The sequence below is a fragment of the Trichosurus vulpecula genome, chromosome 6 (assembly GCF_011100635.1).
Source record: "Trichosurus vulpecula isolate mTriVul1 chromosome 6, mTriVul1.pri, whole genome shotgun sequence".
Taxonomy (NCBI): Eukaryota; Metazoa; Chordata; class Mammalia; order Diprotodontia; family Phalangeridae; genus Trichosurus; species Trichosurus vulpecula.
Window position 1 is genome coordinate 193,685,263 of NC_050578.1, and position 25,454 is coordinate 193,710,716.

The 25,454-nt window shown below is 38.6% G+C and overlaps 1 protein-coding gene across 1 annotated transcript in view; it reads left to right on the plus strand.

The window, feature by feature from the left end:
* The first annotated feature begins 1,496 nt into the window (after positions 1-1,496).
* Positions 1,497-25,454, plus strand: part of TAPT1 (transmembrane anterior posterior transformation 1) — an 87,724-nt gene continuing 63,766 nt past the window's right edge. The window contains exons 1-2 of the mRNA XM_036763803.1: positions 1,497-1,828; positions 17,578-17,708. Coding sequence (XP_036619698.1) covers positions 1,570-1,828; positions 17,578-17,708 — 390 coding nt within the window. The 5' untranslated portion in view covers positions 1,497-1,569. The remainder of the gene's footprint in view (positions 1,829-17,577; positions 17,709-25,454) is intronic.

Sequence of the window (25,454 nt, forward strand, 5' to 3'; positions counted from 1 at the left end):
ACTAAATGCAATGTAAGTTCCCCAGGCAGAATATTCTAAAGTGATCTGGGTTAAGATTCTAGTCTTTTCTGTGGTGTGGGGTTGGGTCTTGTTATGTGTTTTCAAAAAGCATTGTGCTATAGAATAATAGTTAAAATTTTCATCTAGTGCTTCTTGTGTGCCAAGCATTTTAAGTGCTTTACAATTATAATCTCATTTAATCAGCGCTGGGGGTATTATACCCCCATTTTACAACTGAAAAAAACTGAGGCAAATAGAGGTTAAGTGACTTAAGTGAAGTTAAGTGACTTTAGTCACATAGCTAGTAAGTCTGAGACCAGATTTAAATTCTTTCTACTTCAGCTAGCTGCCTCTAGGAAACCCATGAAGAATTTCAAGTCCTGGCTAAAATGATGGCTTTTATATAGTGCCTAGTAATTGCCAGACACCTTGAAAAGTGCTTCACAAATATTATCTCAGTTGATCTTCACAACTCTGAGAGGTAGGTGCTATCATTATCCCATTTTACAGAGGAGAAACTGAGAGGTTAAATGACTTGCCCAAGGTCACACAGCTAGTGTCTCCAGGTCATATATGAACCAGGGTCTTCCTAAGGCCAGACCCAGTACTCTACCCACTTAGCTGCCCAGGCAGAAAAATGCTGCGGTTGGGGGCTGAACAGTAGAAAGACCAAAATTTAACAATATTTTTAAGAAATCAAGCAAATCCTTAATTTTATTTAAAGATATCTCCAGGAACAGTCCCGGTCATTCTAGTGTTTAAAAGACCAAGATTTAAATCCACTATTTGCTACTTCCTATTTGGAAGTCACTTCACCTCCGTCCTTATCTGTACTGCAGGCTCCAGGAGGGCAGGGTCTGTTTCACGTTTGCGTCCTGGAGCGCCTGGCCCCGAGTGTCACAGAACCTATTAATAAGTGTTTGTTGACTGATTGCTTGACTGGTGATGCCTAAGGTCCCTATCCAACTTTGAGCTGACCCGAATCATTGAGCCAAGTGGCACCTGCGGCAGGAAGATGGGGCTGTGGGGGCGGGGACCTCGATGGAGGTCTGACTGAGGCTTCTCCCCAGCGCTCAGCCGGGCGTGGACAGCTTCGGATCTTGGGGCCCGCGTCGGGTCCAGGCTGCTCCTCGCCTGCCCCGGGGTCGCGCTTTGCTCACGTCCCCCTCAGGAGCCACCGACCCAAAGCCTGGGCTCCTTCCTCGACCCAGACTCCACAAACCTCGGATGTTCTTCTTAATCCTCTAGGGAGGCTTTCGGAAGAAGGGAAGCCCAGCCGCAGGGGAGCACGTGACGCTCCCGGAACAAAATGGCGGCGGCGGCGACCAGGGCTTCTTACGCGCAGGCGTTGGGTCGCGCGGAGGTTGACGCCAAAGGCTCGCGCCCGCGGCGCCCGAAGGCGAAGGTTCCTCGGGTGAGGGCGGGGGGACTCGGGCTGGAGTGAAGGGCGGGGGGACTCGGAGGAGGAGGAGGAGGGGAGGAGGGGAGGAGAGGGAAGGGGAGGAGGAGGAGGAGGAGGAGAAGGAGGAGGAGGTGTCGGGGACAGTTTGTTGTGTTCAGGCGGCGAACATGGCGGGTGTCGGCGACACGGCCGCCGGCACCGCAGCCATCCCGGGCAGCGGCAGGGACAGCAAGGACCGGGACAATCGCGGCGAGGTGGAGCAGCCGCCGGCCGGAGGCGGCCCGGGCCCGGGAGGCGGCAGCGGCCACCGCTTTTCCTCGGGCCCCGGCAGCGGCGGCGTCAACGGGCCCCCGCCGCCCCAGCTCACCGAGACCCTGGGCTTCTACGAGAGTGACCGGCACCGGGAGAAGCGCAGGAGCCGCTCAGGTGAGAGGCGACAGCCGCGGGCCTCGCGAGGCAGGGCGGGCGGGCGGCCAGCTCGGGCCAGCGGCTTCTTCGCCTGGTCCTGCCTGCACCGAGCCGCGGGCCGAGGGAGACCGGCCGCCAGCGACCGGAGCCCTCCGGGAGGGACTAGACGGGACGGGATGAGACGAACGAGCCCCTTCCCCGGCCCGAGACCCTGCGCTACAGCCGCCGCCTGGGGCTGGGAGGGGGACTGGGGCAGAGGTCACGCCCGGCCCGGGGCTGGAACTGGAGAAAGTGGGGAGACGGGCCGGGCGAGGGGCTCCAGGAGCCCCTGAAGCTCCGCGGGGCTTCGCTGTTGTTATTGTTATGATTATAATTGTTACATTTAAGTGACCTCGGAGCTCCTTTCCCTGGGATTGCCCCTTGACTAGCTACTATGTTGCAGCTGCAGGTTCTTTTCCTTTCCATGCCCTGCATTTGACGGTTGACAGCTACACTTTGTTACAAGTAACTAAACCCCAGCACTTAGTTCATCTCTGCGATCAGCTTAAGGGCTAAAACCGGAAGAATTTTGCTGGGTTTTGTAAGCTGTTGTTAGTTATTTTAAAGAAGTATTTAAAATTTTAGAAGTTGTCATCTAGGTAGCATTGAGCAAGTCGTGAGTGCCTCAACCAGACAGACATTAGGCATTTCGAGGGTGGAGAGCATACTTTGATCGTCGTTATGATCTTCATGGCAGTGACAGTGTTTTAAACCTTGAAGCTCCGTAGAATTGAGAATTATCATTGTTATCCAACAATCAGACTAGTTAATTTTGGAGGGGGTCATCACCAGAATTTCAGTCATCGCAACTAATGACTTTTTTTTAAATCCACCACAACTTAGGGAGTCAGACAATCCACTAAACTGTGGCTCCATTGGTAGAAGGTAGAGGGAGAATTTGTAGTGAACGCCTATATTTTTGAATCATTGAAGTGATATGATTTTGTTATGTTGATATTTGGGGGAATCGGGAAGGGTGTAATAGAGGAACAGAAAGGTATTGGGAGAGAATTGGGGAAAAGCAATAGAGCCCAGTTTTTCTCCACATTCTCAGAAATGTTAATATAGAATTTAATCTTCCTCAGATTTTCACTAAACTGTAACTTCTTGGGAGGGGGGAGGGGATATAAGGAAATAGATCTGTACCGTTTCGTTTAGTATTGTTATTTTCATGTTGTCTTATAATAATGTCTTATTTATATGAATTTTGTTTATTTTTATAAAGGGTTTTACAAGTATTACCTCATTTCATCCTCATGATAACCCCATTAGAGAGACAGTTCAAATATTATATCCATTTTGCAACTAACTAAAAGGAGGCTTGCCCAGTCATCCAGATAGTAAGTAGCAGGGAGAATTCGAACCAAGGTCTTTTGAATTCCAGTCCCGTGTTAATACATTTTTTTAGATTAAACGAAGCTGCTGCCCTTAAAACAATTCCTTTAAGTTATGGAATTTAAAAACCATAAAACTTTGGATTTGGAAGGAGTGTTAGCTATAGGATCTACGTTTATTCCATGCTTTAAGAAACAAGTCCCTTTACATCTTCAACAGGTTTAAGGGACTTATCCAAAGTTGTTCTGCTGGTAAGTGACAGAACTAGAACCAGCACCCAGGTTTCTAGAATCTTTGACCAGTGATTCTAATACACTAGCTGCCATTTGTGTATTCTGAATCTGATTTAATTGTTGCCTCCAGAGACAGGGACTGGAACTGGACATGTGATTTCATTTAATGAATAAATAGACCTTAACAAAAAGATTTGTTCTGTGAAGTTTGGATTCAGTCAAAGGGCTGCATTTCAGGACCTAGAGGGCCACATGTGGCCTCAAGGCCACAGGTTCCCCACCTCTGCAAGGATTAACCCCATATACCAACACACATCAGCACTTTTTGCACATTATATCTAGTAGAGAGGGATTAAGAGACTTGCTCAGCATCTACCATGTATCAAAGGCTGGACTTGAACCCAAGTTCTCTACCCACTACTCTCACTGCCCCAGAGTAAGTGGGATAAATGTTATGGTAATAATACTGTTATTGTATATGACATCTGAGAGAACTGAAATTGTTAGTCTGCTATTTCACTGAATATGGACTGATTGTACCATTTTTTATTCTTGCACATCAGTTCATCCAAAGGCACACAAGTTCTTTTTTCTGTTATTATTGAAAAGTTGCTTAACAGTCCATTCACCCTTAAGTCTGCTGCATTATTATTAATTCATAAAATAATTCATAAAATTGACCATATTTTAGCATTGAAATTTGAATTACCATGACTTTGATGATTTGAGAGCCTGATGTGTAGAGGATGGTGTGTAGTATATAATAATAGATATGTTAAATTCTAGAGAAGTCTACAGCCTCAGCATTTTTCCTTTGAGTGTGGAGGAAGTTGAAAATTTTAAATTGTTCATTTTTTTCTCCTGAACTCTGTTATGTTCTTATTTTGTTGTCAGATTCCTGCTTGAAAGTAGTATTTACTCTCTGAATTGGCAGGAGCTAAGTAAGACAAAGGTATTAAATGTTCCTTTTGCCTGAATGTTTTATTTGCCTGGACTTAAAGATCAAAAGCACTCAGATTGAGATGCTGCCAATCTTTACTCTAATTTCTTTAAAGTTATATATGAATTTTAGGAAATCTGACATTTCAAAAGTTGCTACTGTGCCTGTACCTCTTGTCAAGACAAATAATGTAAGTCTTTAGAACTTTAAATATAGTATGCCACTATTTTTTACTTAGTGTTCTTAGGTAGCCCACATTTCTCCATAGTTCCATCTTTGCCTCCCCAAATCAAGATGCTTTGTTTACCACAGCCTTAAGCACACTCACCATATTCAACTGTATCAGCATTATTCAACCATTGAACTATGAAGCTGTAACATTTGGTCTTGTATTTAAAATACAGTTAACAGAAAAAATATCAAAGCAGACACCCTTTTTGGAGGATAGGAGAATGTTTGCCCCTTAGATATCAGCTCTGTGTGTGTGTGTGTGTGTGTGTGTGTGTGTGTGTTTGTGACTAGCAGTGATAGTCAAAGAAATGGTACTAAACCAAAAATTATATAATTTTAGCCAGTACAATTTTTTGTTTTGTATTTTTGGATTATACCCTTGTTCATTTATACAACAGTGTTTCATTCCAGTAGATGAGGCTATGGAGGAAGGGAGGAGGATATAGGGTAGTAATTCATTCCTAAGCTTTTAAAAAAAAATATGACTGAAGAGGTAATCTTCCTTTTTAAGATTTTGGATTTTTTTATACAAAAGCAATTCATTTTTTCACTTTCTGTGAATCTTTCCAGAGGTACTTGTGACTACTACCAAGTGTCTTTGGAAATGGATACAATGCTAGTTCTGTTGTGGTATCTGTGCTTCTTGCTTTTATTATCTTGCAGATAGCACTCATTGATCATATCAAAAGCCTTGTAGCTTTCTTTCTCCACTTAAGTGACCAGAAACTTAGAGGCACAGTGCCAAAGGCAGACCTGATAATCAGTAGGGACTTGTAACTCAGGAGAGTAGCTAAACAGGTTAGTTGAACTATTATCCTTAGGTCTAATAATTTTTCTCTTTCCCACTCTTGTACCAATAACTACCAATCTTTTCATTTCTCTTTGCTAGAACAGAGGATAATAAGCATAAGAGGATAGTAAACATAAGAGGATAATAGTACAGTCCCTGACCTAATGATTGCATCCCACTTGCTCTCATCTCCCTGTACACAGTAGGCATTTAATTAATAGTTCATTGAATTGAGCAACTTACATTCTCATCTTTGTTCAGTTGCTAACTTGACTTAAAAAATCCTTACATTGCTTGCTTAATATTTCTGTTCCATTTTTGAGGCTCAGAACATAAAATATAGTGGAAAACAATAATTATCTACAAATAGAAAATGTCTAAGGGAGAAGTTTTAAGGATGAATAGATAAAAATTTGTAAGGAGCTTAGAGTAAGATTTGACTGCTATATTTGCTAAGAGCGCTATGGGTGTTTGGACTTAGTAAAAATTTTAACAACTATTCACATCATAACAATATTCTAGATATGCATTTTTTGAATCATTTGTCAGTCTTTCTATTTTTCTCCATACTGACCGTTTAATTTAGTTATTGAGAGGGTAGGGAAGGCAATGAGCAGAGTTGAAAAAAGTCAAATAAGTTAATTATTACTTTCAGCAATTCCTCCAAAAGATTTAGTTAGAAATGATTGAAACTAATAATGAAACAGAGAGTTTGGGATTTTTCGTGGCTTTTGATTACTCATATATGCTGATATATATATATATATATATGTAAGCAAAGGAATACAGTACTAGATTTGTACTTAGCCCATTCAAACCTGGGTTTGAATCTTGTCTCTGACATAACTGTGTGACCATGAGCATGAAATATATACTTACTGACTAGGTTTCCTCACCCGTGAAATAGGGGCAGTATTTGTAGTACCTATCTATTGCACTGTTGTTGAGAAACTTAAATAAGATCATGTATGTAAAATGCTTCCCAGGCTTAACAGTACTCTCTAAATTCCAGTTACGATTCTTTATGTGCGTTTATTTCACCAACTGCACATTCTTTCAATTTTTGCTTTGGTAATAAATTTTAAATAATTTTTTTTTTCGAAAGAAACAGACATAAAGAAGAGACTGAGAGGAGAGGAGAAGGAGCATTCATTGTTGAGGAATGGATTAGAGTACTATTAGACTTGGAGTCAGGAAGACCTGTCCTTTCTCAGATCCTTAGCAGTGTATCATATGCTTTTGGAGCATCAGATTCCTTATATGCAAAATGAGCATAATATTTGTAAATATCATAGTTAAGAGGCAGTGTGGTATAATGGCTAGAGAGCCTACTCTATAGTCAGGAATTCCAGGGTTGAAGTACTTGTCCCTTGACACACACTGGACATGTGACCATGGGCATGTTTAACTTCTTAGTGTCCAAGTCACATCTCTAAGACCGATCTGCATTGGTAAAGGACATTTCTCCATCAGAGCTCCCTGAACCAATAAAATCATAGGTCTGCTCATGCATACATAAGTACGTACATACATACACATACATACAACATAGATTGTTAGATATATGACTCTAAACTTCTCCTAAACTCATGAATTGCTGAAGGCTAACCTTGATTGTAAAGCAAAGATCTAACCTCTGATATTTACTGCTTGTGAAATCTTGGACAAGTCACTTATCCTTTCAACACTTCTTTTTCTTAATCTATAAAATGGTGGGATTTGATTAGATAGTTTGTGAGGTTTCTTCCTAAATCTGTGACCCTAGAACTTGATAGTGAAGTTGGATTAATTGCAGATCATTTGCAAAGGAAAGTAAGCCCATTCATAGCACTAGCTAATACATACAATATCTTTTTACATGATAACCTGGAGTAACCACAAGCCTAATCTAGACAAGTGGAATGGATTTACCACCACACTGATAAGCTAATCTACATTTTGAATTCTTAAATTCTTTAGTCAACAAACAAATTTAAACTGAAGCTGCAGATGCAAAATATTATTCAGATGTCTTTGCCATGGTATAGCATTTAAAGTCTCAACCAGTTGAGAATATTTGATTTTTAAGAATATTTTTATACAGGCTCCCTTTTTTCTTTGTGTCTATATCTCTCTCCTCCCCCTTACCCCCTTTAGTGCTACCAGTGATATGCCTGCCCTGAACTATACCATAAAGTCTAAAATAGTCAAGAAGAGAGCCCAAAAGTTCATCTGACAGCAATCAGATTAATATAGTGATACATTACTCTAATATATATTCATTATATATATTATATATAATATAGTGATATATACTATATATTAATATATAATGAAATTGTTGTAAACCAAAAGGCATTGTGCAAAGAACATCCAAGTGATAGATCTCAATGCCAGTGTTGTTTGTAGAAGTGATAAGAAAACCAAATATGTGCTACTTAGTAGATTCCAAAAATTTATGGTACACAGTGTCAAAGAGCTAGAAGTGGGTCTGATATACAACAAATCTTACTATGCAGAGATTGCTAACAATGTTTTTCATAAATATCATAAAGTGGAGACAGTAACTCATAAGGCCATCAGCATTGATCTCTCAAGTATTTAACATCTATCCCTTCCCACTACTGCCACCTAATATAGGCTTAGCCACCCATTTAGACCATTACAGTAGCCTCCTAGCAGGTCTTCCCACCTCTGTTGCCTGCCAATTCATTTTCTAGCCCACTGTCAGACTCATCTTTGTTATACGTAGATCTGGTCAGATCACTTCGCTACTAAAAAACAAACTTGATGACTTGTTTTTCTTTTTGCTTACCAAAGAAAATTCAAGCTCCTTTTCCTGGTACTCAAGGATTGTTATGGTAGGATGCTGTTTTATTTTTCTATGCTCATTTTTTGCTACTCCCCTCTGAACTGGCCTTATTATCCCCAGGATACACATTCTGCATTTTCCCATCTAAGTTGATAAGACATAAAGTAGTTCAAGATGCAAAAAGAACTATCTTAGCTTTTATACCTAATGTTACTGTATCTTGGGTAAAATTATCAAACTTGGGAAGGCATGATGTTTTCAAAATATGTAAGCATTTGTTCTAGTAATTAAAAATGAAGAAGACAGCATAATTGGTAGTATCTTGGTGAGTTCTTGGTGAGAAATATATCAATTATCATACATTTTACTAACTTAAAGTGAAAACAGTAGAAGTTTACTAAGTAACACAGTTTAATGAAAAATAAGGATGCAACTGACAAGAAAAATTATTGAAATAAATTATTCCCTCTTGTAAAGAAAGTTGAGCAAAAAAAAATGACTCCTGCATTACTCTGTCCAAAATTATAGAGCAGAATCACTTCAGAGAGGTTAGACATATGTGTAAGAATGTTTACAGTAATACTGTGTAAAAAAAAATTAAGCATATGTTCTTAGGAGGGAATCAATTTAACATTTATTGAGCACTCAGCATGTGCCCCAGGCACTTGGTATACAAAGATAAAAATTAAACAACCTCTACCCACACGTAGCTTCTAGGTTCTGTGGAAGATAGCATGTACACATATAAGTAGAAACAAAATACATGCAAGATAATTTTGAGGGGAGATACTGCCCATTGGGGGAGGGAGGAGTGGACTAGGTCTCCTTTGGAAATGATTTTTAAGTGTCAAAGAGAACTTGGGATTCTAAGGGGTGAGAAGTGAGCATGTTTCAGACATAGAGGACAGCTTGTACAAAGGCTTGAAGATGGATGAGAAATAGTGTGTCATGACTGAATCACAGTGTAACTGGATTTAAGAGTACCTGAAGGGGGCTAAAGTATAATAAGGCTGGAAAGGTATATTGCAGCCAGGCTCTGAAGGGCCTTAAAATACCTAATGAAATTTTATATTTGATCTTAGACATAATAGGGAACCACTGGATTTTACTGAGCAGGAAAATGAAATGGTCAGATCTGTCTATAGTTTAGGTATGGTACTTCAGCAGCAAGGACAGAAATTTAAGACAGGGAGAACAATTACAACCTATGGTTAGAGGACATGATCTGGAGGAGGATCCAGTAAAGGAGACTGAGAAGTAGGGGTCAGATAGGTGAGAGGAAAACCAGGAGAAAATAATGTCCTGAAAACCTAGAGAGAAGAGGGAATCAAAGAGTATTTTCTTAACAACCCTCTCCCTATGCCCCCTTGTTTCCTTGATGAGTTTGATATATTTCTACACCAAATTGTACATGTGTGTTCAATACTACTTTGAGTTAAGTTCATCTTATGCCACTCCCTCTACCCCTTCCTCCATGCTTGTATGTTCTGTAGTGTATATTCTACTTCTCATGCCCAGCAATTATGAGAAATAGCAAGTTCAAGCCCTTTCTTACTTTTTCCCCTACATTAGTGTATCCTCTTACCCTCCCTTCTCTTCTTTCTCTTTCCCCTCTTAAAACTCAAAACAACATTAGTCTACCCTTAGGGCCTCTGTTGTTCTCATTTAACTCTACTTGCAGTATGCTTTGAGGATATTGAGGTTCTGAAGGGATACTTGTTTCTTCTCCCCTTATTAAAATTTTAGTACTACATCATCTTACAGATGGTTCCAGCTAAATTTACCTTTCTAGGTTTCTGTGGACTCTTGTGTTTGTATTTAAAAGCTCCTGCCCAGCTCTATTCTTTTCATCAGAAATGTTTGAAAGTCCTCTATGCCATTAAGGTCCACTTTTTCCTGTCCTGTAGGATGATGTTCAGCTTTGCAAGTTATTCTTGGTTGTAAGCCTGTTATCTCTTGTCTTTTGGACTGTAGGATTCCACGATCTCCTCTCACTTTAGTAAGAGTTACAAGGTCTTGAATGATACTGAGCCTATTTCCTTGGTACTTGAATTACTTTGTTCCGGATGCTTGCATTATTTGGGGGGGGGGAGGGGCGGAGTAATGGGTGTTATAGATTTTGGCTCTGATATTCCTGGAACTTTTCATTTTAGGGCTTCTTCCAGGTGGTGGTTAACAGACTCTTTTTAGCTTTACTTTGCTTTCTTATTCTAATAGATCTGAACATTTCTTTTTTTTAAAACTAAGTCATGGTTTTAGAGAGTCTAATGATTTTTAAAATTTCTGTCCTTGACCTCTTTTCTTAGTTGTTTATGTTACAGATACACTTTCTTTCAATTTCTTCAAACTTTTCATTTTGTTCTAATATCTCTTGTGCTCTCAGGGACTCTGATTTTTCTTTAGTCTATTCTAGTTTTTAGAGTTTCCATTTCTTGGACAGAGTTTGTCATTTTCTCTTCTGAACTACTTATTCTCTTCATACTTTCCCCTAGAGTTTTTATTTCATTTTTTTTATCTTTTCATTTTTTTTTTCTAAATTCTCTCTGCTTGCAGTCATTATGGAGTTACCTGTTCCTTCTTTGGGGAATCTCTAGATCTACAATAATTTATACTGTTAGTGATTTTTATTTACTCACCTCTCCAGCATTATTTCTTAAATTGGGTCTTTGTTCCAGAGCCAGGCTCTACCCCCTGGTGCCATTCTCACTGGAACAGTTTGTCCTGTTTGGTCTTCCTGCATTGACCATCTCCCAGTTTTAGGTTTTCTACATCTTTGAGGATCTGAGTGCTGGATCTTCAGGACCCTCTCTGGCATGTCAAGAAAGAATTTTCTAGCCGTTACAGCCTCTAGTCTTGGGGTGTCCTTGTCTGAGTTCTTCAGTACCTTCTCCACTGAGCACTGCCCACTAATGTTCCCATGGCTTCCAAATTCCCCACCCTGGAGCTTTCTGACCACTCTGAGACCTTCTCAAGGGAGCCTTTCATTCTTGCTACCTCCAGACACAGAGCCTTGTAGGCTACACATTTCTATTGCTAGTTTCTGGTCTTGCTACAAGGCTACCCAGTTTTAGAGCTGGTAGACTCTCTTTCCTGTTGCCCTCAGGATTCTACCTGATCTTTTGTTCACTTCTGGGTTGGAGCAAGGCACTTATTGTAGTTTCCCATGGGAAAGTTTAGAACAACTGGGTTTACAGTAAAAGATAATGAGATCATATTTTGATATGTTGATTTTGAGGTATCTATGGGACATCCAGTTGGAAATACTTAATAGGCAGTTGGTGATTAGGGACTGGAACATAGGAGAAAGATCAGATCTAGATATATAGATGTGAAAGGCACCTGCATAGAGATGCTACTTCAACCCATGAGAGCTGATGAGATCATGAAATAGGAGTGTGCTGGCAAATGTTTAATAACTGATTCTCCAGGAAAACAAAACATAACCAAAACAAAGAGGGAATCACAGTATGGCCATTAACTTTAAACTGCATTATTAACATTTTGTCTAGTCAGTAAACATTTATTGTATCTACTTTGTGCCAAGCATTGTGCTAAGCACCGGGGATACAAAGAAAGGCAAGAGATAGTTCCCATCCTTGAGAAGCTTATAATCTAATGGGAGATACAACATGCAAATAACTATGTACAGATAAACTATATACAGGATAAATAGGAAATAATCAATGTAGGGAAGATACTAGGATTAAAAAGAATTTTGACAGGCATCTTTCAGAAGTGATTTTAGCTGGGACTTGAGGGAAGCCAGGAAAGCCCAGAGGTGCAGATGTGGAGGGGGAATATTGCAAGCATGAAGGACAGCCACTGAAAATATTCGGAGTTCAGAGATGGAGATGGAGTTATCTTGTTCAAAGAGCTCAGCAGGGAGGCCCATGTCACTGGACAGAATATTAAGTGATGGAGTATACGATGTAAACAGATTCCAAAGGTAAGAGGGTCTGTGCAGGTAGGTTTTGAAGGACTTTGAACGCCAAACAAAGGATTTTACATTTGATGCTATAGGTGATAAGGAGTCACAGGAATTTATTGTAGGCAGGTGACATGGTTGGACCTTCACTTCTAAAGTGTAGACAATCAGCCAGATAATAAGTCAAGCCCTAATTTGTAGTATTTGCCAATTTCTGAGGTGTAAATGCTTACACTGAAAATTAATAGTCAACTCTCTAAAGCCTGTTCAAACTAGCTCCAAATACATCCACACATTTTCTGAGAAAATGTAGAGAAAAAATAGAAGAGGGCTCAGGCTAGAACCTTGAGATACACTCACAATTGCGGCATGACAGAGCCCAACAAAGAAGGCTGAGAAAGAGCAGTTAGACTGGTAGGAAAAGATCCAGAAGAGGACAGTGTCACAAAAAATCTAGAGAGGAGAGAGCATACAGGAGGAAGAAGATAGTCAACAGTGTCAAGTGCTGCAAAATAGTAAAAAGGATGAGGATTGACAAAAAGCCATTAGATCTGATGAGATCCTTGGTAAATTGGAGAAGAGCAGTTTCAGTTGAATGTTCTAGCTGGAAGCCTGATTACAGGAGGTTTAGAAGAGAGTGGAGGGAGGGTTGGAGGCAACCAGTGTAAACAGCTTTTTCCAGGAGTTTATATGAGAAAGGGAAAAAGAGATATAGGATGATAGCTAGTGGGGATAGAAGGTTTTGTTTTCTTTTTAGGATGAGGGAAATGGATTTGTAGGTGTTAGAGAAGCAACCAAAAGATAAGACACTGAAGATTAGAGAGACTTGAAGAAATGATAGTGGAAACCAAAGGGCCTTCTTTTCTTCAGACTAAATAAAGGAGAGGTGTGAAGTGGTTATCAATGAGGATAAGAGGAAGATAACAGTTAATGACCTCAATTTTCTTGGTAAAATATGCAGTATGATCCTCAGCTGAAAGGCTTTGGGGAGAAGCGTGCTTTGAGAATCTTGAGGAGATATGAAAAGGTTTGGGACTGCCACTACAGTGGATATGATAATGAATCAATTATGGAGAAGTAAAAGAATTGTGTCACTGCAGGGAGGATAAAGTTGAGATTAAATAACGTGAATTCTAGGAGACCCAGCCCACATAGTTGAGTGATTTTCTCTAGCTATTTTAGTAACACTTAGGATTGGAAAGACATAGGAACAATTCACTTTATAGGAGATTATTAACCTGCCTACACAGATATTGAAAAGGAAAGATCATAAGTAAATAAAGTAGGAACAAGGATCCAATGGGAAAAAAGAGAAAGGAAACCAGATTTACTCTGATCCCTGTAGTAAAGAGAACATTAATTGGAATTTTAACCTCAGGTTACAAGACAAATAAAGGGGATAACTTTGCATTCCTCTCCTTTCTCTGGATGGGTCAGAAGGAATGTCCACTATGATACTACACAGATCTGGCCTTCGATTGTTGGATTGATTTTGGAATAGACTAAGAGATTCAGGTTCATGCCAGGGCAGATTTGGAGATTTTTAGCTAAAGCAAATTCAGATCCATTATTGACCCCCAAGCTGACCCAAGGGATAATCAGATGGCCAGGATGTGCTGGTAAATGTTTAACAAGAGGCTCTCTGAAAAGCTTCTCAATTATTAGCATTTTCTTTGTCACTTTCTTGTCTAGACAGTCAACAAAACAATTAATCAAGCCAAGATGTAAATGCTCACGCTGAAAATTTAAGTCTATTAGATTATAAGCTGGCTCCACCATATTCCCAGTATTGGATCACAGAATCTTTGGATTGGAGGGACATATTTTAAGTCCTGAAGTTGGTAAATTACACACAATTTTATTATTTTATCATACAAATTTAATCTGTCATTTTGGCAGTGAATTGATGAAGATTGTTATTAATGAGTATAATGCACCTTTTTGTCATTAGAGAATTGAAGTATCATAATAAATCTACAGAAATCCAACAAAACAAATATTAGGCAATACAATAGAGCTCTGTTATAGCATACCTTGTTATCATAATGGTCATCAATCCAGAATCTTTGGTGGAAAGTAGAAATTTTGGGCTACAGTTTTTATGGTAAAGCTTTAAATGTTAACTGGTTGTTATTTGTAGAGAAAACTTCTAAAACAAAATTGCTTCCTTGCCTTCTCAAAGTTTTGAGGTGCAAGTGGTTGTTTACCACCCACCCTATCTTTTTTGTTGCCAACTCTATTCTCTATCAGACTAACTACTGCATACTGCTCAAATGTAATGATAATTTACTTCTAGGACACTTGATATTTAACTAAGGATTTTATTTACACCAATCCTATGACATAGGTATTGCAAATAATATTGGATTGAAGCTGAAGTAAAATGACTTGCCAGGCAAGGAACGATTAGTAATTGTTAAAATCTGGATTTGAACCTAAGTCTTCTGATTTCAGGACTATAGACTTTCAGCTGCTTTTTCTGTTCATTGCTCCATTCTCTCTTCTTCTCTCTCTGCATTTCTGTTTGTCATAACTTCTAGTCTTTTCAGCTTCCTCCAATTCTTTTATAAATACCACCTGACAGCATACTTATGTTCTTGTGGTTCATTCTAGTAGAATTGAAGCTCCTCAAGGGCAAGACCTGTGGCATTTTTGTCTTTCTCTCCTCTTTATGTGTCACAGTATTTTGGATGTAAGAGTAGGCATTTTAAAAGGTTCAAATTAAATTGAAATCTCTTGTCTAACTGAAAGGTCGTACTATGTCAGATCCAGTCTTAGACTAAAGACTGTCAGAGCTGGGAGAGACTTTAGAGGTTAAGGTAGTCAGCCCTCTCCTTTTACCAGTGAGGAAACTGAAATCCAGAGCCATTCTTGACACTTGGACATGGGTCAGTGACCTCATATATGTGGTGGGAGATGAGAATTTGACTTGAGACTTCCTGATGTCTGTGTTCTAAAGGGGTCCTACTGAAATTGACACTTTGTATTTTTATCATAGAGGAGCAGCATGGCAGAATGTGGAGAGCTACCTTAAAGTCAGGAAGAGCCGGGTTCAAGGTCCTCACAAGCTGTGAGTCCTTGGGCAAGTCACTTCATCTCTATCTGTAAAAAGAAGAGGATTGAGCTCCAAAACCTCCAGCTCTAGATTTACTGCTCTAAAGCTGTAATATTATGATAAGAATTGAAGTTCTTTTTTTTTTTGCCTACACCTTTAGAAAACACATATGATATCTAGTAAAATGCCCACAAAGTCAACAGCACAAGGGAAAGCAGAGGTATGTGGATGTGGATAGTTTTTATAGTTGGTTTGTCTAGAACTCAGGAAGCAGAATTGGTATTTTTTGAATGTTGAAAAGAAAGTGAGTTAAGCTCAATGAACTCTAAGATGAACTGAAACTTTTCTACTAATTGTTTATCTTGCAAAAAGTTCAATCTTGTTTTTAAGAAAAAAGTCTTGAAGATGAGGGTATGGTGCAAGAAACACTGCATTTTCTTTCCAATTTTGTGCCTTGATTTTGTGACCTTGAACAAGTCAGTTCCCTTCTTTGGGTTTTAGTCTCCTCATCTGTAAAATGAGGATGTTGACTGGAGGATGTCTAAAGGCCCCTCCAATTCTAAAATTCTATTGATAGCATGAGTGAATTTGCTTAGGAGAAACAGAGGAGATAAGAAAGGAAGTAGAATAATGCAAAGGAAGGGGGTGGGGGTGTTACGTAGAACTCGATACAAGAATTTGGTCCTGATCCTAAAGGCAAAGGAAGAACCCTTGTAAGTGTACAACTGATGCCTTGTGATAAGGCAAGCAGTATGTGAAGAATTTTGTCAGCAACTTTGTGGACCACCTAGGAAGGATTTGTAAAACATCAGATGAGAATTGCTGAGGACTTAGATTTAAAAATAGTTAAGTAGAATTATCTCTCTTTAGATTTAGCATACTTCCTTGATGTTTTAAATGTTCTTAACATATATTCTTTCCCTCTTCATATTTCTTTCTGTCATCAAAGTCCTACACTGCCTTCAAGGTTAAGCTAATTTCACTTTTTTTCACAAAGCCTTTTCTGACTTCCTGAGCCCATGATTATGTACTAAATAATCTTCTGCTGTATAATATGACCCTAACCATGGTTTTTCCTCATGGTCTTGTCCTTGGTCCTCTTCATCAACTGTCATGGCTTCAATTACCATCTCTTTCTAGATGATTCCAAAATCTATTTATCCAGTCCTAATCTCTCTCCTGGGCTCTAGACCTTCACTACCAATAATTTGACTGATATTTCCACCTGGACTTTCTATAGGCATCTCAGATTCTACATGTCTAAAATATAACTCATTTGGGGCTGCTAAGTGGCACAGTGAGTAGAAAGAGCACCGGCCCTGGAGTCAGGAGGACCTGATTTCAAATCCAGCCTCAGACACTTGACACACTTATTAGCCGTGTGACCTTGGGCAAGTCACTTAACCCCAATTGCCCTGCTTTCCCCCCTGCAAAAAATAAAATAAGATATAACTCATTATCTTGCTCTTGAAATATGCCCCTCCCCCAGACTTCACCATTTCTGTTGTAGCCATAGTCACCTAGGTTCCCAGCCCTGGAGTTACCCTTGATTCTTCATTTTTTTCCCAAATCTATTCAGTTACTTTATAGCATTTCTCACAATTGCACCCTTATCATTGCTTTTATCACCAACATCCTAATTCAGACTTTCAACCCATCTTGTTTGGATATTTCAGTAATTTATTAATTGATCTCTACTTCTAGTCCCTTTCCTTTCCAATATATCATTGACATGTCTGCCAAAGTAATTTTTCTAAAGCTTAAGAATAACCATGTTATTCTTCTGCTTAAAATGTTGCTGGGGCTCTCTCACTTCAAATAAAATGCAAACACTTCACATTGACATTTAAAACCCTTCGCAATCAGACTTTAGTCTACCTTTCCAGAATTATTCACGTTACTCCCATTCACATATTATGCATTCTACCCAAGATCTGGCCTCCTTGCTACCCCCAGAACTGGACGTGCCATTTTCCTCTTGCCTTTGTACATGCCTCCCCCTGTCCCTGAAGAGCATTCACCTCACTTCTGCCTCTTAAAAGCCTTTCTTCTTTCAAGAAGATGCTAACTTCTAGGAAAATCTCTGATTTCCAAGTTGTTAGTGCTCTCTCCTGCCTCAAATTAGCTCATTTGTACTTATCTGTTTATTTGTTGTATTCTCCCAGTGCCTAGCACACTGTGCCTTGCACGTAGTAGGTGCTTTCATAAATGTCTGTTGAATCGAATCTAGCACTTCATTCAGCATGTATCCAGGAACATTCAACTATGTGCATAATAATACTGAGCTAAGTGCTCAATCATGTGTTACCTTATATTATTCTCTAGTTGCTTCATCTATGTACTACATGCCTCCCCTAATTAAAGTGTAAGTTGCTCTATAAGAGCTTGTTGACTATTCTTTCTGTTTTGTCACTTTGTTTTTCTATAGAGCTTTCATTGTTGAGGTTCCTCAGTGCTGAACTAACAAGAGGGTACTTCCTTGAACATAATGAGGCAAAATATACAGAAAGAAGAGAGAGAGTATACACATGTATGCGAATACCAAGAGAACTGGAAAAGGTATCGTATTTTTTTTTCATTAAAAATGGACTTATTTTTGAAACTTTAGTCATGTCAAAATGTTAGTCATGTAAAAGTTCTTCAGAACAAACTTGACTTACGTTAATGATACTGGAAATAATGTTATCTCAAAAGTCAGAGGAGCATGAATAATAAAATAGAGAGAGAATATGTTTAGCATAATCAGAGTTCTAGTGATATAATACTGATAGGTTTGGTGAAAGATTGTTCTCAAGTTTAAAAAAAATTGATTACATTTGACCTTACCTCCCAATAAAGGTATTCATCCTTTCTTCTCATTTTCTTTTTAGCTCTCCATTTTAGTTTGCTAAAAGAGACATTTTATTAAGTAGCTCAGTTTTTCACCACTCAGAATTTGTAAGCTGTAGTCTATAAGGCAGTAATTATGGAGCAGGAATTATCTATTTTGAAACAGTCAATACAGTTTTATTAATCACATACTGTGTCCCAGGTACTATGCAGTGTTGTGCTGTACTGTGCTAAGTGCTGAACATACAAAGCAAAGCAAAAGAGAGTCCCTGCCCTCCAAGGAGCTTACAGTCTGTTGGGAGAGCCATCACATAAAAGAAGCTGAAAATCAGAAGTGGGGGGGGAGGGAATGGCAGAAGAAAGGAAGAGTAACTGGCCCGGGGCATGATGAAGTTTTATAGCCAGGTGGGAAATATTGGACTGTCTGCCCTGGGCTGCCTCCTAAAATAGACGATCTAGGTGGAGATCTCTGATATCTGCCCTCTACCATCTCTAATCAGAGGTAAGGAACTATTTGAAATATTTCATTTATAGTCCCCACCTATTAAAAAATCTATACATTAAAAACAATTCTATCTGTTCATCTGGAGTAGTGGTGTCTACTAGAAAATGAATGGGTTTTGGCTGGCCTTCTTAAAAGAAAACACCAACCTCAAATCTAGAGGGAAATCCTGTCATCCATCCTTTGCTGCCTCTATCTCCAGCAGGCTTAGCATCCTTTAATACTTCATTCCTTTGCACATATTTTATTCTCCTGGTCACTTGTTTGGTGTAACCTAATGGAACCAGATCAGATCTGCTAGGAAAGCAGTTGTCGCTTGTCTATGGTGCTAAGCTGTAAGTACTGTATAAATCCCTGCAACTGGGCCTCATCTTCTTGGATGCCTTGTTAGAATGAAGGGATAAAAAAGTAACTTAAATTTAACTTTTGAATTGAAGTTAGTGAACTTGAATGCTTCCAATTAAAAATTGCTAATTGAAAAGTTACCCTTCAATATTTTTGTTTTGATAGTGAATTTCAAAATGTTCCACCTTTCACTTTAGTTATTTAAAATACAAAAATATTGTCTTAATAGACTAGGAATCATAAAACAATTTTTTTTTTACTTTCTAGAAGTTTTATAATGAAAAAGCCATGATTCGAAAGGATACGTTGCCTTATTTCCTATCCCTTTACTTCAGCTGGGCTGATGATCCTATACTTCGGACAGAAAGTAGTTTTGGGAAAATAGAGACCAAAACTCACTATTGTTTTGTATTGTATTTGTAATGATAGTCTTCTTGAAGGACTGCTCAGAAATATGCTTACAAAGGCCTAAGGAAGTAGCTATCAGAGAATACTGAGGGCATGAAGAAATTTTTATTTGGATGAGATTTTTTAGGAGCTAGCAAATAAGCAAGGCAGCTAGATGGCTCAGGGGATTAAGTACTGGGCCTGGAATCAGGAAGACCTGAGTTCAGATCCAGTTGTAGACACTCATCTAGATGTGTGACCCTAAGCAAGTCACTTAACCTGTTTGCCTTAATACGCTGTAGAAGGAGATGGCAAACCACTCCAATATCTTTGCCAAGAATACCCCATTTGGGGTCTCAAAGAGTCAGACACAACTGAAACAACTGAACTACAATCAAAAGCAAATAAGCAAGTAGTTGTATGAAAGGTAATATGAAACAGTATGTGATCTAACAAGATTTTTATCTAGGTCATAGAGAGCTAATTCAGTCACTATTGATAAGCCTCATAGGCTATTGTGTCAACTGTTTGAAAGACAGATGCATACTACAAATCACATTTGTTTAAGATATATAAAGAGTGATTTCTTTCATCCCACAGTACAACATTTCCTTTTGGGGTTTCATTAAAAATTAAGAGAAGTTCATAAATTAATCTTGTACTCCAAGAAAAGCAGACATTAAGGATCTTATGGTACAGCATTGTGGATTTAGTTAAGGCTTTTGGTTCACAGTAGTGTGGTTTTAGTTTAAGAAACTTTTTGATACAATGGACTGGAAATCAATATTGTATATACTATTTTAGAATTTTTTTCTTCACTATTACATATTTAAATTTGCAACTTTAATATGATAATAAGAGTTTTTTTGCATGTGACAAAATGCTAACCTTGATCTTTTTAAAGAAAATAAGACTTTATGTAAAAACTTAAAGGGAAAAAATTTTCTCACTGTCCACATCGCTAACATGTTATAACCCCTGTACCTGTAAAGTTGATGTTTTGAATGGACTTTACATTCATGCCTATGAAGTTTTATCTTAATACATTTGGCTAAATGCTCATAACATAGTATTTTTTGTTATAAGGTTATGTTGAGCAATTAACATTTAAATTGGCAACAACACAGGAGACTTTTAAGGCTCATAGATAGCTTTTTTTGAATAAGAGCAGCTCTTTTGCAAATTCAGTTTCTAATGTATTTTGAGGTTAATGTGGATGGAATAGGATAGGATAGGACTAACTGCTTAGTACATGCCAGGCACTGCTAAATTCTGGGGCTACAAATACAAGCAACAAGACAGGCTCTGCTTTCAAGGAGTTTATGTTCTAATGAAAGAGTTCAACACATAGTAAGAGTAGAGGAGGTAATGCAGGCTCACGCTGGGAAGTGGTAAGGGTGGCTTCCAGGCAAGATAAGATGGGCACTGACCTTTCAGAGGCCAAGGTTTTGATGGGAGCTGAAGAGGATAGTCAGAGTGCAGCCTGTTGGAAGTCAGTTAGGAAGTTACTGGAATAGCTAAGTTTTGCTTATTTTGTGAATGTTATACTACATATGCTGGGTAAGTAAAATTTATATTAAAATTATTTAGAATTTTAACTGCAATAACAGCCAGAATTTGCTGGTACACATAGTGAAACTTGAGGCACACCATTTGAGAACCACTATTCCATCCTATCAAGATCTTTTTGGATCCTGACTAATTCAGGGCATTAGTTATCCCTCCCAGCTGTGTCATCTGCGAATTTAATAATCCTCATTTATGGAGATTGTCACCTATGGGGATTCTTTCACCTTCATAAAGTATTCCTTTAACTAGTAACTTTGCCTTATTGATGATATTTAAAGGGGTTTTCTTCAGTGTGGATTTTCTTATGTGCATTAAAGTTTTGCTCTGCCTAATAGTTTTCTGCATTCATTACATTCATGTACTTCTCTAATATGAATTCTCTGATGTTCTTTAATGATTACCCTCTGGTTGAAAACTTGATGTTCATTATACAGACAGGGTTTCCCTGGGGAGTACAGATTACCTGAAAAGTATCTTTTTAGGCTGAAAGTTTTCCCCCTCCTCTTGTTTCGCTGCTCTCCAATTCATACCCCACAGAGCTGCCAAAATCATCTTCCTAAAGCATAGGGTCTGAGCATGTCACTCTCCTACTCAAGAAACTTCTCTGGTTTCATAGGCCAAAATACTGACTCCAGCCTACCTTCTTTTTCTTTCTTTTTATAAAATTAATTTATTTTTAGTTTTCAACATTCACTTCCATAAGATTCTGAGTTCTAAATTTTCTCCCCTTTCCTCCCCCTCCCCTCCCCAAGATGGCAGGCAGTCTGATAGAGGCTCTACCTGTACAGTCATATTAAACACATTCTCACATTAGTCCTGTTGTAAAGAAGAATTGGAACCAATGGGAGGAACTATGAGAAGGAAGAAACAGAGAGCAAATAGTATGCTTCCATCTGCATTCAGACATCATAGTTCTTTCTTTGCATGTGGATAGAATTTTCCATCATGAGTCTTCTGGACTTGTCTTAGATCCTTGCATTGTTGAGAAGAGCTAAGTCTGTCAAAGTTAGTCATCATACACTGTGGCTGCTACTGTGTATGATGTTCTCCTGGTTCTGCTCTCTTCACTCAGTATCAGTTCATGTAAGTCTTTACAGATTTTTCTGAATTCTACCTGCTCATCATTTCTTATAGCACAATAGAATTCCATTACATTCATATGCCACAACTTGTTCAGCCATTCCCCAATTGATGGGCATCCCCTCAATTTCCAATTCTTGGCCACCACAAAAAGAGCTGCTGTAAATATTTTTGTACATGTAGGTCCTTTTCCCAATTTTATGATCTCTTTAGGATACAGACCTAGAAGTGGTATTGCTAGATCAAAGGGTATGCGAAGGGTTTTATAGCCCTTTGGGCATAGTTCTAAATTGCTCTCCAGATTGATTGGATCAGTTCACAACTCCACCAACAATGCATTAGTGTTCCAATTTTCCCACATATTCTCCAGCATTTATCATTTTCCTGTTTTGTCATGTTAGCTAATCTAATAGGTATAATATGGTACCTCAGAGTGGTTTTGACTTGCTTTTCTCTAATCAATAGTGATTTCGAGCATTTTTCATATAATTATAGATAGCTGTAATTTCTTCATCTGAAAACTGCCTGTTCATATCCTTTGACCATTTATCAATTGGGGAATGACTTGTATTCTTAAAAATTTGACTCAGTTCTCTATAGAAATGACAGCCTACCTTTCCAGACTTATTTTGCATTTCTGCTCTATACTTTATATTTCAGGCAAAGTGGCCTACTTACTGTTTCCAGAATTATTATTCCATTCCCTACCTTGGTTATTTTGCACAAGGTGTTGTTCCTTGGGCCTGGCAGGTACTCCCCTCTCAGATTTCTGCCCTTTGGAATCCTTAGCTTCCTCCAAGCCTTAGATCATGTGCCTTCTTCAAAAGGAAGTTTTTTTCTGATCACATTTTCCTTAATGTTGTCTCCCTCCTTGAATTTTCTTATACTTGGTGCTGAATCTTCCCATTCTCTCACCCCTTGAGGGCAGGGAGTGTTCCCCCCACCTTTTTTTTTTTTGTCCTGGAGTTTGACTATGGATATGGGAGAGCTAAAGCATGATGCCTTGAGGTCTGAGTTTCTCTCATGTTTATTTCATTCAGAACATTTATTTCTGATACCACTTCTTTTAATATTTCCCCTCTGGCTGAATGCTTTGTGTTGTTCATTATGCTAGAATAGAGTTTTTCTCTATAATGTATTTTCTTATGTTTATTAAGGTTTCCACTCTCTGCAAAAGTCTCCCCACATTCAACTTGTTCATAGAACTTCTCTCCACACTAAGAATTATGTGTTTTTAAATAAAGGATGGTTTGAAGTCCTTATGCATTTTGATAGTTGGTAACTTCAGTACAAAGGTATATAGAAGGGAGGATGACAAAAAGTACGTTAGAAAATATGGGTCAGGTTTGTGAAATGAAAGGCTAAAGGCATATAACTATTCAGAAGCCTCACATCTATATTACTCTAATGCTTTCCTTTTTTAAAGAATGGTTTATTGATGCCTTTTATCTTTACATCACAGTCATGCTACCCTACCTCTCCTGCTCCAGACTGAACCCTCCCTTGTGGCAAAGAAAAAGTTAAACAAAAACACCTGATCAAAGACTGACAACATACATAATACTTTGTCCAAGAAGTCTTCTGCACTCTCTTTCATGTAGGAAGCAGAATATCTTTCTTTATGTTGTCTCCAAGACCTTCACCAGTCTTTTCATTACTCAAAGTTCAACTTCCTATTAGTGATCTATTTATTTACATTGTTGTCATCGTATATCTTGTTCTCTCTTTTTCTTTTCTTTTTTGTTGTTGTTGTGCTACTTGACTGCTTTCTTTGAAAAGACAGTTGAAAGTGCTGACATCAAATAACATAATTTTTAAAAAATGAAACCGACAATATCTTAACAATCCTAGATTCACTGATGTAAGATTCATATCTGAATATGTACAGTCTGACAAACATCGGATTTGAGCAAAGGTCAGAATCAGTATCAAATTGGGATAAAGAGTAAAGAGGAAAAAAATGATACTACATACTATAGCCACTGTAACCTGACCTGTTGAAGTGAGATCAATGAGTTTTTGATTTAGAAAAATGGCAAGTAGAAAAAGACAAAAGACCTTGATTCCTGCAGAATTTTATCTAATAAAAATTAGTTCCCACAATAGCCCATAAACTTGCCTGGCTAGCAAGAGAGACTTTGCAGCCAAGGGCAAAATTAGCTTGAAATACAGACTCTCTTGTAAAATACTACAGATAAGGATGGCAGAAAAATTAGGAACTTCATTTAAAAAGTAAAAAACAGTAGAAGTAAAGTCTACAGAAAGCTTGGCATGAGACCCAAATGAGCTACATCATCCCAAGAGCACTCAGAAGAAACTGTCAAGAAGACAAGTAAAGAGAAAATGAGAATGGATTTGTTAATGTTTCTTTAACTATTTGTTCTCATCAGTGACCTTAGAATGAGCATATTTAGATACTTAGCACTTAAATACCTACTATGTTATGTGAGGAAATAGAAATAAGATGAAATCTGATAGAATGACTGGACATGAACTGTTGTATGGAAGAAAAAAGTCTGTACCAGGGGCAACACAGTCCTAAAAGTCTTCAGAAATGTGTTTTCAAGATATCTCAAAGGGACGATTGAACAAGTATAGTGACTTTGTCAGGCCACTTCCTGATAAGAGGCGGCCAACTAGAATTATGCCACATGGACTTTACTGTGTTTCTTTGGTGCAAGCTATTGGGGAAGGCACTTAAAAGGATAATGCTTGATTCTCCCCCTCAGCCCTGAGACGTTTCTGGTATTGGGAATATGTACAAATGTGCCAACTCCACCCCAGTTATTTTGCTGAGTACTGGCAAGGGTGCTACATCAGTTTAAAAAGTTTCCATTCTTACCCCGACAGAAAGGCTACTGCTTGCACATGTACTGGCCTAGAAGAATCTGTGGCTTTGTTGCTTTTTCTTCTTTTTTTTTTCTCCTTTGTGTCTTTTCCTGAACATAACTAGGTTATCCTGAGCTGTATATTCCTAGTTTTAGTGACAGGCTTATGAGTCAAAATGTCAGTAGTTCTAGTTTCCTGAATTAGAGAGAATTTCCAGTAACAGGAAGGGGAATCTAAGTCTTGCCATGATCAGCTCCAGAATCCTGTGGAGTTGCTTTAGCCATCCTATGTGATATTTCCTGACCTTATCAACTGTGATGGAATAGCCAGGTACAGTGACATTGAGGTCTGCAGCACCTAGTTTTGGCATAGAAGGGCAAAGTCAGGCCCCAACAGTGGCATTGTAATAGCTACTGCCCTAGTATTACAAGGAGGTATCAGTTAACTCTGGTAAGAGCACACAGTGAACAGAGCTGCCAGGGGCCATTGGTTCAGGCAGATTTTTAGCTTATGCTGTACTTCATAAAGGCACTTGGGGATCTGTGCTGTTTATCCTGACCCCACAACCTTCCCTTGTCTAAGCACAATTTTTATTCAAGTCATGGAGAATAGATGAGTGCTAGCCTACATGTTTTTCATAAATATTAAAGAAATTCATGTGGCAGATGAAGTAGCACAAGTGTTTTCTAAAATTCCATGAGAGACTTAAAAATTCAATTTACCATTTGGTAACTACTTTTTAAAAGTACATGTAAAAGTAAGAC